At 39.6% G+C, this 14,185-nt stretch overlaps 2 protein-coding genes across 2 annotated transcripts in view; one reads left to right on the top strand and one right to left on the bottom strand.

Moving 5' to 3' along the window:
• LOC144631878 (Rieske domain-containing protein-like) overlaps positions 1-14,185 on the top strand; it is a 79,389-nt gene that overhangs the window by 24,068 nt on the left and 41,136 nt on the right. The gene's annotated exons all lie outside the window — the stretch shown is intronic.
• The window catches only part of LOC144631761 (sodium-coupled monocarboxylate transporter 1-like), a 17,697-nt gene continuing 4,282 nt past the window's right edge, over positions 771-14,185 (bottom strand). Inside the window, exons 2-15 of the mRNA XM_078490315.1 lie at positions 10,871-10,936; positions 9,892-9,943; positions 9,705-9,772; positions 8,589-8,743; positions 8,355-8,495; positions 7,623-7,752; positions 6,650-6,738; positions 5,096-5,208; positions 4,912-4,982; positions 4,094-4,180; positions 3,426-3,616; positions 2,822-2,922; positions 2,203-2,387; positions 771-1,546 (exon numbers count right to left, since the gene is read on the bottom strand). Coding sequence (XP_078346441.1) covers positions 1,499-1,546; positions 2,203-2,387; positions 2,822-2,922; positions 3,426-3,616; positions 4,094-4,180; positions 4,912-4,982; positions 5,096-5,208; positions 6,650-6,738; positions 7,623-7,752; positions 8,355-8,495; positions 8,589-8,743; positions 9,705-9,772; positions 9,892-9,943; positions 10,871-10,936 — 1,497 coding nt within the window. The 3' untranslated portion in view covers positions 771-1,498. The remainder of the gene's footprint in view (positions 1,547-2,202; positions 2,388-2,821; positions 2,923-3,425; positions 3,617-4,093; positions 4,181-4,911; positions 4,983-5,095; positions 5,209-6,649; positions 6,739-7,622; positions 7,753-8,354; positions 8,496-8,588; positions 8,744-9,704; positions 9,773-9,891; positions 9,944-10,870; positions 10,937-14,185) is intronic.

Here is a 14,185-nt window from a genome sequence, read left to right on the forward strand (position 1 = left end):
GCCATGCCAGTAGAGGCCCCGCCTTTGACTCAGTTGGGTACTGTGGCAGGGTAGTTTCTGCAAAGTTTTAAAGAATAAATCTTTGTTCGGTGCGTGGCACTTTTAACTGTCAATATTGCGAAAAAAAAGTGTATTGTAAGTGCCAAAAAGTTCATTATAGGTTCTCGCGCGCGCGCGTGCTAGAGACATGACTTTAAATACATACTCTCGTGGCGTATTTTTAACGGTCGTTTTATTTACGACCAATTCACCACTGATGAAGGGCTAAGCCCGAAACGTTTGGTTTATAATGAACTTTTTGGCACTTACAATACACTTAGTTTCTGCAAATCTAGTGTGCTCGAGGCTTATGACAGAGGTAACTTGATGCTTTTGCAACATGATGGATTCTTAAGGCCCGTTTACACAAGCGATTTTTTTCGCGCAATTCAATGCAATTTTTGCAACTTCGGCGCGACAAAAATTGCATTGAGTTGCGCGACAATAATCGCCTGTGTAAACGGGCCTTTACGGAAACCTGCTGACAAAACTGTAGAGATCTTGTTATTTATGTTACACTACGAGAGCCCCTTATTTATCTCATGGTCTCGCTTTTTGCTTGGCAGTTTCAAGTGCTGGTAGAGAGTTGCTGGTATGTTGTGTGTCTCTGGTATAGCCGGACCATTGTTCCCTATTTTGTTTGCAGTATTTTGACCTACCTCCCACTAAAATTCAAGGTATGGTTTTCCCGCATAGAGTAGGCGCTTTCACAAAACAATCCAACAAACGTAAAAGACTTAATAAGTGGCGTTTATTGTAAACCTTAGTTAGTACTCTAGAACGTTCAGTTTCTTGATTTCCACTATCTCTAGGCCATATATGAGCGAAAACGTAAATGATATACCATTTGTAAATAAATAACAGAATAACGTTTAAAAATATATTAAACTAGAAGGGATTAAAGTAATTTTGTTATGGAAGAAAAAGTGTCAATGACTGCAATGAAAACGGCATGCAACACTACTGCAGTTTTTTTTACCATTGAACTCCTAACGTTTTTCCTACTTTCTCGCACCGAGTAAAAGTTTATACTATTCCACACAAGATATATCCACCAAGAATCCTAGTTAAATGCTATGAATCTAACACACATGTATGGTCCTAAAAAGCCAGACGAGAGCACTTCTACAAAGTAGTTTTTAAAATGCCCAATGCAGATTAACAGTGTCTTTCTATGTTCTTTACTCGGTAGTTCTTTTACTTTGAAGATAAATTCATTCCAAACTTTGTTCCAGCAAAAGTTCGTTGATAACTTTTAGCACACGACCGTAAAATAATGTCGATAAGAGTTTATGAAAAGAATGCAACTTTTGACTCAAAATGATCCACGCTTTGTACTTGGAACTAATTCCTCGTAAGTTGATTTAGCTCGGTGACATGGTGGCTTTCATGATGTTGATGAAATCTTGCTGTTGCTAGTCATTTTGAAAAGCCGTTCCTTGTCGTTTGAGCCGGCGTTTTAAGGAACACTCGTTCGCCAAGAGTCACTTGTTCCTGTTCTTGGTAGCTGAAAGAGACAAACAAAACGGTTATACGCCGGCAAACAAAAACTGCTGCAAACGACTGGTATTTGAATTTGAAGAAAAGTCGAGAAAATAATACTTTTTTGTGAAAACTTTCAAATAACAGTCGGAAAATCAGTACCAAAGTAATCGTATTTCACTTATCACTACAAACGAATATAGAGCGAGTTTTACTTGAGTGTCGAAAGTAATTCGCGTGTGCCACTTTTTCAGACAATCAGAAGTACAACCAAAACCAATCGCGATTCGCTCGCGCAGGAATTTGCTTCGAGTTTTGATTGGTTCATTGGATTGCCTTTGTCCTCTGTGATTGGCCAGAGTGATAACTTTGGTTTTGGTTTTTCGACCCTCAAAAAATCGCTCCGCAATGAACCAATCAGAACTGGAAGCAAAACGCGTGCAACCTGTGCCAAGCGGGATAACGTTAAAAAGGCGGGAAAACTTGGAACCGATACAAAGCGTGGGAAAACGTGCGTAAGCTAGATCACGGTTGGTTTTGGCTTCACCCCTGATTTGTTTTAAAGTTTATCGCGCTTTGATTTTGCAAAATTGCAGACCAAGACCCCAATGAAGGTAGCATTGCCAACTTTAAAGAATTGCGAGAAACATAAACAAAAAATATAATAAAACGTTTGCTTACCTGATCTGTAGAACCGGTTTGTTTTCTGGCTCCAAGCTGTACCCAGTCCTCTTTGTCATCGGAACTGGGGAGGCCCGTGCTCGAATTCCACCTTTTTCTTTGGCTTGGTAACCAGCTGAGGATCCATAACTTGAGTGGAAAAACGAGCTTAGGATCCACGCCGGCTTTCCTTTCCTCTGCAGTTTCTGGTGAAAGAAAAGTAATACTTATGTCGACTTAATATCCCCATCCACGTATCAAGTCTCCGTTTTTTTTCAGTGTCGTAAGGGACGGACCATTATTTTTTTGGAGGGGGGGGGGGGGGGGGGATGAAAAATATTGAAAAAAATTGTTTGCCGGGCCTGGAAAGACAAAATAAATTGTTTGCAAAAACGATATGTATAACAAAAAATAGTAATAATTTCGAAAAAAAATGTTTGCAGAGGTGCATAAACTAAAAAAAAAGTTTGCAGAGGAAAATTTTTCATCCCCCCCCCTCCAAGAAAATAATGGTCCGTCCCTAAACCCAGCAAAATGCTCACGTCTCCATGGTTACTTTGACTGTACAGTGATTGTTAACGTCACCCCTTAAAGTTTCGCTCCCCTTAGTTCGCCGAGCCAACATTATGGTATCACTTACCTAGTAACAGGCTTGTCAGTGTACCTATCACCATGGTGACAGCCCACCCAATAGCGCAGTACCATAAATATGACGTACTGTAAAATGTGGCCATTGGGTTACTGTAAGAAAAGTGATAAAATAGCTGATAAATAACAGAACTTCATTTTTTCTCCAGGAAAGTCAAGGGACTGTGTCACGGATTTTAGCCAAATTTAGGCATCGGAAACGAACATCAAATTCGGTGAAACAGAAAAATAACCTCTTAAAACAGCGAAGGGTCATTTAAATAACACAGCAAATACAAAAAAGGTACGGATGGCCAAAAGTGACGAAGGTTAAAACGGATTGCGATATGGATTTTTGAAATACTGTTGGGCTGAACAGTTTTCAAAGTTAATCTCGTTTGCTTGTAACTTTAAATTATAACGCGCGGGGAGACACATTCGGTTGCAATGAAGCTACACTTTTGTTATTTGGATCCATAGAAGTGATTTCTTTGTAAACCTTAAGTTTCATAGCCAGTATTTGGCAAAACTCAAAAAGTAAAATTAACTCGGCCTTGGCACATTCCGTTTAATACAGCATATTTCAAACATTCTTCGTCTTAAATATTTTTACTTACACGTGATGATGAGTTATCGGATACCGCATTCCAGTGTCATTGTTCATCGCTGCCTGGGTTTTGTTGAATACGTCAGAGGAGCACTCTGATATGGACACAGGGCTCTGGTAATTATTTGGCGGGTAGAGCTGGGCTCCAGTGAAGAGCCAAACTGTCATAGCTAGACCGCTAGCTACTCCAATGTATGCGCCCTGAGGACGATTGAAAATGGTTAGAGTTTTTTGAGTTTTCATTTTTACCTTATTTCTGGAGCAGTTTTCAAAAACTGGCGTTACCGCAGAACAAACATGACATTTTGTACCAATAACTACGAAGGATAAAAGTGTTGTAAACCAATCAAAATTCAGAACAATGCCTCGTAGCTGATAAGCGCGGGAAAACCCTGCGGCGGATCCAGACTTCAAGTAAGTGGGGGGCCCAATCATACAGACTACAAGAATAAAAGGGGGCCCGCTCTCGAAAATAATTTTTCTCAGCCCTACAGGCCTTGGTTTGGCCTGAAAATAAGGTGGGGCGGGCCCCTCCCTTAGATCCGCCACTGTAAATTTAAAACCAGCCGATGATTGGTTTTGGGATTTCACTTGACTGGCTGAGTGGCTCTGAGTGATTGGAGAACGTGAAGATCTTAGAGGTATATATAAACAGTTTTAAAAATATTGAATGATCACCTTGCTGTTAGCTCGTGGTACCATCATCCCAAGCGTAAAGATACCAAGTAACGGGCCGCCCGTGATATACAGCAAACCAGAGAATACCTACGAAAAGTAAGCACAGTTACGATATGGAGGCGCGGCCATTAAATAAGAATGCACACGTAGGTAAACATGGGCTACTAAATAACTGGGTGGCTTATTCTCGGTGCTCAGAACCTTTGTTTCTTTTGGTCTACCTTAAGGTTACTATTGTTAGCGGATTTTAATTTTAGCGAGTTGGGCGAAAATTTGCTAAATTTAGTACTCGCTAAAATTTGTCTCGGTCAAATTTAATATTTGTGACATTTAAGTACCCACCCCTCCTACCCAAAAGGAAAACAAAATTAAACATAGTCGACTTGAAAAATTCTTTAAAAAATAGATGCCGGTAACATTGCTCTTTCTGGCAATACAAATGTTCGTTCAATTTTAATTGAGTTGGTTCTTTTACTAAACATTTATTTCCATCTTAACTATATGTTCGTCAAAAACTTGCTTAAACGATATCACTATTCTCTAAAATTTTCGGAAAATCGCTAAATTAAATACTCGCTAAATCTGGCTCAGAAAAAAAAAATCGCTTAATGTACTAGCCGCTAACAATAGTAACCTTAAGGTACACAGCGTTTATGAGACGCTCCGGAAACGCGAAGTAGACAATGATGATGATGATGATGATGATGATGATGATGATAATGATGACGATGAGATGATGAGGATGATGATGATGATGATGCCACACGTGCGTTTAACATTAACGTCCTGACTAAGTTAATAAGGGAAGCGTTACCTACCTGCAACACTACGTCACCGGCATTATGTAGAATGAAGGCTCCTCCTATTATTACACTGCCTATAAGCACAGCTAAAAGAAATTCATGGAGAAAAAGGTTTTCCAAATTAACATCAGAACTTCTTTCAGAGTTCCTTTCAAAATAAAACACAAGCTTACGATGTAATCATAATTATTTTACTTACTGAGCAGTTTGCAGCTTTTCACGGAATCAAAGTCCTCCATCGTCTTTGAAATCTTCTTGAGAAAATCTTCCACTATGACCAGGCAGAGAGAGTTCAGTCCAGATGAGATGAAGCTACGAGAAAAAGATCTTGATCAGTCAAAAGCGTTGGAAATGTAATATTATAAGAAACTGTACCGTCACAGATGCTATTTGGTTTACATTCCTTGCCTCCCAAAGACAAACGTGGTTGGAACACTTACCCTAATGGTTGCCGCTTTTGTTAGAAAGCAGAGGTTCTATTGTCATTAAATCCAAAATGGCGGCACGCGGGAAATTTAAAAGCCATCTGTAAAAGTTGGAATTTAGGCATCATTTCAAACAATTCAACGTCAACTTGTTGTAAGAGTAGAGGTTCCCTTTTAAGTTTATCAAAGTCTCATGCAAACGTTGTTTGAGGTCTCCCTCCCTCCTTTTAATGTTGAATCCCTCGTGGCTAAGGATCCTCTGTGCAGTTGTAAAGCTCACATTGAGAAGGGGGGGGGGAATGAATGGAAATCGTGTCAACACTTTTGACGAGGGTTGTAGCTTGAGAAAAACACACAAAGTTGCAAAAAACATTATCGAGTAAAATTGTACGATAACTTGACTGCAAAGTGACACAGTACGATCGTGGGATTGGTGGTGTTAGTAGAAGTAATTGCGGGCCCAAGAGAGGCCCGCAACCCTAATCTTGACAGTGACCAGCGGATTGCGTTTTACGCGTGCGCGCCACGTTTATAAACCAGGACCGAACCGGAAGTTGAAAATTTTTGTTCTTCCACTAAGCGCGATCGGAATGCGAAAATGTGTTAATCACGACAGTTTGTCGTAAAACCGGAAGAGAAAAATCTGTATACTTTAAAAACAGCTTGTCACATTAGATAAACCTTCCGTGAAGGCGTTATGTGTTGCTTTTGAGAACATTTGATGTGATTGTATCACAGATAAACCACGGTAAAGCGAATGATTCCAACAACGGTTATTGTCGAGAAATTCGTTATAACACTGACAACATAGCGAGTTTACCGACTGAGAAAAATCACATCTAAATTCACACTGCACCGCGTGCGAAAAATCCTTGCGTGACGCGTTACTCAGAATAATTGTCTATTGTCCATTTGATCATTTCAGTCCTCCTTGTTCAGTCGTTTATTTATAATTATCGGCACTGCCTACCAGTACCTTGTCTAAGTGCGTCAAGGCCCGCACTTTCTAACCTGTGGTTACCACTAGTTATATCAAACACGAGAGACAGTGTTTCATCGGGCTATCCAAACCGGCACCGAGAAGAGAGTTGAAAATACGACACACAGCGGCCCTGAGTATTGTTGACGAAATTCGAGGTGTTTGGATAGCCGATAAAACACTGTCTCGAGTGTTTGATATATCTTTTCAATCGAGTAAACGGAGAAATAAAATCGTAAAAATCTATGCTTATTAAGACCGGGTATCTAAACCTCTTTCGCGGTTATGATTTTCTTTGTTTTAACTTGATGAATTATTAATGAGTTTGAGAACGACTCATAAACCATACCTCAAGGATCCTGCAAATATGCAGGCACTCATAAATCCCGACAGTCCTTTCAGGTGATGAAGTTTATCTATGACGTAATAGAGCAGCACCTAAGGATGGCAATCAGTGTCGTTATAGATTTTATTTTTTTTTTTGTTGGTTTTTATTGGGTGATGTGACGATAGAAAGACACGAAGGCCATAAACCTCGGTGCGTCTAGAAAAGTATTTTTTTTTTTTTTTTAAAAAATATTTGAAAAAAGCCATAAGAATTCTGTAGCTACCTACTCCTTTTTCGTCTGGACCATGTTGTTCAAAAGGAGGATAACTCTATCTGCTGGATAAATCACTATCCAGTGAATAGTGTAGTATGTTTTGTTCACATTTATGCACTGGATAGCGATTTATCCGGTGGACAGCGCTTTCGCGCAATCCGCCCCTCAAATAACTCACTGGGCCCTTGTTGCTCCCCCACCCCCCTGTGAGTTCAATTACAGTCGAATGGTACATGGAAGTTAGCTTCGCGAGGTCTCCGCAAGCATTGCATTTTATTACTCTTAAAAGATGAAATACTGGTTGTTGTAGTAAAATTGAATATCATTGTGCAAAAGGAAAAAGTCTGTCATCATTATTATAGAGGTACCTCCTTATTGTCACTTATTTCGTGGGTCTTTAATGTCGCGATTTTCGAGATTCTCAAAAAAAATCGCGAAATTAGAGACCCATAAACCGTATTTTCAACGTTTTTGATATATTTTAATGTTTTTAACTTTTTGGCCAATTTGAGAAATTAAAACCCCGCGAAATACTGTCACGAGAAAATCTCGAAATTAAGTAACCATAAGGTAGATAACTTTGGCGTATCCAGAGGCGTTCAAATGAGGGTGAGTGGACTGGGTCCTCTCTTGTTCCAATAATAAGGTGCCGGAGGGGGGAGGGAGGGGGTCCAGGCCTATCCCTTAGATCTGTCATTGGCAAATTTCTTTTGTAAGTACCTGATTGTTAAGTCGGATTTCTCCTGCTCTCAAAGGATCACAGTTGGCATACACAGCGTACATGACGAGACCGTTGATACAAGCCAAGCCACTGATAATTATCAACACTGGTACACTTATCCACACGGCCCTGAAAAGTTCAATTACACATTTAAACCGGTGTTAGAACTGTTTTCGATTTTAATAGCCATGTGTAAACTAGGTTGTTACAGAGCCACGTTGCAAATAGCATAATTACGCAATCAGAACTCGATGATACGATACGATACGATAACCGTTATCGCTTTATTCAGACACGGTATTTGCATCACCCAATTTAAAATTTAGCTGAAAGCAGGCGCGGAAAGTATATAAAATACAGCAATTTTTAATTGAGTGTCTTAAAACCAAAACCAAAGTAACCAGTCTGGCCAATCACAAAAGACACAGACAATACAGTGAACCAATCAAAACTTGAAGCACATACATGTAGCAGACGTAAAGCGCGGGAAAACGCACGCGCGCGAGTCACGTTTGGTTTTGGTTTTACTTCTGATTGGATGAGAAATTGGCGCGAGAGTTTTAAACCAATTACTATGCATAGAGATGCAAGACTAAAGCAAATACGGATTACTTTCGACACTCGAGTGAAAACCGCTTTAAAAACGGATGTATCCCTTTGATTTTGTTGACAGACTTTTCTTTACAACCAAAAGAGAAAAGAAAATCGTTCAGGACACCTATCAGACTTACCTTCTTGCCAAGCTGACATACTTGATGGAGATATACCGCTGGACAGCTGTCTGGCTGACCGTCCACACAGGCATGATCGTTAATGCTCCTCCGATAGAAAGAGTCCAGAAAGTGTCCCGGACTGTAGGGTTCGGGTTGAAGCTAGGAAAAGAGATAAACAAACAACAGACAAGCAATCAGAAAAATATTCAATAGTGAGTCAGAAAAATTCCGTCAAAATTCCACATCACTTACTTAAACAGCGTAGTCCGTTCTCGGTTCCTGTTAACTTCGATGACTTGACCAAAGCCCCCCGCAGTGTGTACCCCCACAATGCACAGCGTGATGAGTCCGATCAGCATAAGAATAAGGTGGAACGCGTTCGTCCACACGACTGCTTTAAGTCCTCCCTTTCATCACAAATAAACAACAACAAATCAGCAAATGCAAGTGAAAGAGCAGTCTTATCCCTTACAACGAGAGCACAGAAATAAAATCTGAGACGTGATTCGAATCCACGCCCTTTGAGAGCTGGTGTAAGGGCTAAATACTCCGGGCTACCCACTTCGAGCTGGTTGATTGCGAATTCTATTTTATTATTACACAAAAGAAACAGATTTTCCCTGCTAAATCATCTACTAAACGGCGAGCTTGCAAAGTATCCGTGATCATTTCAGTTACTATATCGAGGTCCTTTACTAAAATTACCAAATTAAACCTAACGTGCCTATGTCCACGGGTTCAAATTGGCGATAAAACCGGAAGTGGGAAAACAGTTGATGACTTTATATCCGTTCGTGGCTGGCTTTTTCAGTTTCCAGACCGCCGCAGACGGTTTGTAAAGTAAGACCGTCTCACACACTTTCGATTTGAAGCCGCAAGCGTGTGGATTCGAGAGGAAGCTTAAAATAACAAAAACGAAGTCGCATAGAGAAGATTAAGATAAGTCTGGACTAATCTGGCTTATTGTGTCTGATGACGCGACTAATCTCGGTCAATAGTCTAGGCCATTATATTTCAAGTTTTCAATTGAGTGTTGTAAAACCAAAAGCAAAGTAATTTTTCTGGCCATTCACAAAGGACACAGACAATCCAGTGAACCAATCAAAACACGAACCAAATACATGTCGCAGGCACGAAGCGCGGGAAACGTGCGCGAGCGAGTCACGATTGGTTTTGGTTTATTTCTTATTGGCTAAGAAAATAGCGCAAGATTTTTAAAGCAATCACTAAATGTATACGTAGTAATGCAAAACCAAAGCAAACGCAAATTACTTTCGACACTCAAGTGAAAACCGCTCTTTAATATCGTAAAAAGTGTATGTTTCAATTAAATTAGGAAAAACTGGGAAAAAATTAAACAAAACTTACCATCGCGGAATAAAGGGTACATGCAATTCCAGTGGATACAATGCCGACTGCCAAAGGAACACCAGCAACTAAGGAAATAACAACGGTGTAATAAAATCAGGAGAGGGAATGGGAACCACGCGCTACGTTTTAATAAACCACGTGGCATGGTAAAAGGAGTATGTTGTAAAGCTAGTTTATATCTTACCCGTATTGATGGCATGTGAAGGGATGTAAAGGACAAGGCATAGGTATAGAGTCTAAAAGAAAAGGAAAAAAAAATTTCAACGTAAAAACTTCTATTCTTGCAACACATCATCAGAAGACTGTGTTTATATTATTTTCAACTCTCTCTAAGACGGACGGAGGTGTCCGTCTTGTAGGGGGTTCAGTTAAAGTAAAATGAATGAAAAACGACAGGGACGGGGTCAACACCAGGTGTCCTTCTTACCTTATTATAGGAAATTAACGCTTCTTGAAACTAACGCGAATTTCAAAAATTCGCGTTACTTTAAGTCGCGTTAATTTTTGTTAACGTTAATTTCCACGCCGTTAATTAAGTGGAGCGTTAATTTCCGCGACCTTAATTTCCATTTTCCCCCCCCAATTTCTCGATACAGTCCAGACGTTCTTATTTCCTAGGATAAAGCATTATTATATCAGGGTAGACGCTCGAAGGAGTCAGATTCCTTCGCATAACCCATACGTTTAGGTTTAGTGTCATTAGTATCGGATTATACGCGCCTAGTGTTGAAATAAACGTGTTCCTTTTGTCTCAACAAGTGCTTTTCTTTATGTACGTCGCGTTAATTTCCTTCATTTTGAAATGTTACCCACTCTTTCGCGTTAATTTCCTTTTTTGGGAAGTAATTTTTCCTTCGATTCGCGTTAATTTAAGTAGGGTTAATTTCAAATACCTTAATTTACAAAAGCGTTAATTTCCTATAATAAGTTATATAGGTGTCCGTTAAGAGAGAGAGAGTTGACTGTACTTCTCTTTTACTCATTGTTGAATATTCAATGAATTCGCTCTCAACTTGACCGTTTTATTGCAAATACTACATGTATTCAACTGTGCAAATTATGCTCTTTTAGCTCGAGCTCCTATAAATGTATATCAGGGTTTGTCAGAGGGCAAACAATTAACCTTCATTACAAGATGAACTCACATCAACTCAGGTACTTACATATTTTGCAGTGAAGAGGATTGCTCCGATATAACGGACACCAACGGAAAACCGCGCTTCCAGATACTGTGGAAAAATTAAACGTTTACAGTTACGTTTGCTAGTTTGCTTATTTAACCGAGATTTAGCATGTAGCTCCGGTTCCCTAGTACAAGCCACTGGTAGGTAGCATTACTATTTTCCCTAGGGTCCCCACCCCCGGCATTTGGTCAGGTTGCCCCTGGGTAGCCCTAACATTTCGCCGGTAACAATTTACTGGCTCTTGCAACTAAGAACATGATGAAGGGTAGTGGCCGGTTCTCATTAGAAGTAGTGTCAGCAATAATTTAATCGCGCCTCCCACAGCGGGAAAAAAGAAAGCTTAGTCCGGATTTCTAAAATCGACCGCAGCAAAAATGCAAAGTAAGCACGACGGAAATTGCCTTGCTACGCCCTATGGACAGCAGAAAAGGATGTTTAAATGTCAAAAATGCTAAATATAGCTGATGATGCAATTTGGAATTTATAGAAATACAGTAGCAGGGGCACCCAACGAGATAATTTTACGATACGTGTCAGAACGCCGTGAAGACTTTTTTTTTTAACGTATCTGTTCGGATACGCTAGCTGAACTTTTAAACTTTAGAAAAATTTTGGAAACGAAATATATTACCCGAATCTACGAACCGCTGTTGCCTTTTCGAAAATCGCAGCTGGCCTTACCGCATAGAAAACTGTGCGCGTGGTTACTCATGTACGGTTGGTCAGGAAATATGTCTGCCGTAATCTATTCTAATCTTAACTCAACTTTGATCATCCCGGATTTCAAGTTACAATTTCCTTTTCGTTTATTCTGTCGTTTTATATAAAAAATATTTTAAGACCTTCATTCGATCGAATTCGAATTGAAGGTCTAGGGCTTGGAGGGCAAGTCAGTCAAGTGGCATTTTAAAAAGTTATTTCCTTAAAATTTGAGATAGGAGTGATGTATAGGAAGGGATCGTCTTGTAATGGACGGAAGTTACGTTATCGAAAAGGAAAAGAAAGGTCGAAACTCAAGTTCGTACCGAACTTTCTTTTATTGCTTCAAAAAAAATCTTTGGTGGAAAAGGAGAAAAATATGATTTAAAAATATGTTCTAGGAAAAATAAATATTTTTTGCGCGGGAATATTGTACGATCCCTTGCATACATCCAAAAAAAAAACCATGTGCTCGGCTATTGAAAGAAAAGTGATATTAGCACAAATCAAATATCAGCGGTCCGATACCGAGTGTTACGTGATCGATATGACATCCTAAAGCTCTGAGAAAAACAATTTGGACAGTTACGTTCGTTTACCTTGGCTTTGAACGACTGATTGCATCGTAACTTTATTTATAACCGCTCTATAAGATGTTATCCATAGAAAAATTTATTACGTGCATGCATTTCATCAATAAATGTCTTTTGGTGTGTAAGTAGTCCATAAGAGCAAAAGATATTGCAATTAAATAACAAAAGAAACTCCTGCTTTACTGACGTAATATTATTTTTGCTCGATTGAAAACAAGGCATCTCGTGAGGGTAATTTAATATGGCGACAGGCCAAGCAGGCACATGTCAAGGTTTTGACACTGGACATGAAACCTGTCATGTTATTATCAGAGAGACGTTTCTTTGTATGTACTACGAAAGCCGAGGAGGGACATCAGATTTCAGACTTCAAACTTCAGACTTCAGACTTCAGACGTCAGACTTTAGACTTCAGACTTCGGACTTCGGACTTCAGACTTCAGACTTCAGACTTCAGACTTCAGACTTCAGACTTCAGACTTCAGATTTCAGACTTCCTTGATTTCCGCTGACCTCCGAGTTTGTTTAAGCTAATGATAAAGCCAGGATCCGAGCCAGGATCCGAGCTAGGATCCGAGCTAGGATCCGAGCCAGGATCCAGGATCCGAGCAGGTTAGGATGAGCTTTCTCTGCCATTTTTAACATGAAATGTTACATGACCTGGTTTGCCCTGTTTGTCAAGATGGAGAAAAGCAAAGGCAAGCGTTTGCAAATTGCTATTGTTTTTACGGTCGTGCCAAGAGAAGCGTACCCCCTAGAGTACATTAATGAATTGATTATTTTGAAATTTGAATCCGTTAGTCAATTTCAATAATGCATCCATCTTATTTATAATATAAGGACGGGTCAATGTTCAGGGAATGTTCAAATAAAAATTTGGTTTCTGATCACAGTCGCCTGATTTAAAGTAAAGGGAAGGCGCCGGAGAGGAATTGAATTTTTCTTATCGTCTGTTGCGTATAAAACGGGTGTCGGTAAAACGCCGACTCGGGGCCGGGGTCGGGGTCGGGATCGGGGTCGGGGTCGGGGTCAATTTTTTTATTTTTTATTTTTTAAATTCACTTATTAAAAAAAAATAATACAAAGTATATATTAGCGTCTGGGGCATTTCGAGTCGAAAAAAAGCATTTCCTTCACAAATTCGCCACAAATCTTGATCCTTATAAGTTCAAAAGTATAAGAGAAGAATCTCAGTTAAGGTCTAACAGGCGAGAGGTGAAATTTACCGTTGTTGGTTTCACCCACAAGGTCAAAAGGTCATGCTGGTGGGCTGTGATTGGCGGATTTCGATCCGTGTTGTTTGTTTTAACAAACCGCTATGCACCTAGCCTAACACTGGAAGCGAGTGTAATACTTTCTCGTCAGCATAACCTCAATTTTAGCCGTTCTTCGCTATTTTGCATTTTGTTGATCAATAAAACAGAAACACCTTGTGATTCATAAGAACTTAAAAAATAGACTTTGTTTTGAGAGGCTCTTCGGTTTTCAGTCCAACTGAAACAAATTAGGTATAAACAGAGAATTCAAGCGTCGTCTCGCAAATATTCTAAATCTGTTTACTTTTAAACATGCGCGGCAGATTTTTTTGTAGTAGAATTTGATGCTCACGAACTGTTTCAGGTGTAAATGAAATTGTATATGTTTTTGAGTAATAAAAATTAAAGCTGCCTTCCATATCAAAAGAAGTATTTTCAAAGAAGTAGAGTGGTTTGTATCGACAGAGAAAACTCGCATGTCGGGCAGTTTGTTGTAACATGTTTCAGTCACGAAAATTCCTCAACAATCGAAACATGCAGCCAGCTTTTTAAAATTTGGACAGACGTGAATTGCTTTTTTTGTGATCTGGATAGAATTTGAACAGCAAGCGAAGATTGTATGATGTGTGTAGTAAGCGGGAGCGACGAAAGGCGGGCAGACTAAAACTCACCATTTGCGTCGAAAACGATGTGTACATTAAGATCAATTTTAATTAAAATGTCTATCCGCATTTCGGTCACGCAAA

This window comes from Oculina patagonica, chromosome 12, assembly GCF_052425735.1.
Source record: "Oculina patagonica isolate OP01 chromosome 12, crgOcupat, whole genome shotgun sequence".
Taxonomy (NCBI): domain Eukaryota; kingdom Metazoa; phylum Cnidaria; class Anthozoa; order Scleractinia; family Oculinidae; genus Oculina; species Oculina patagonica.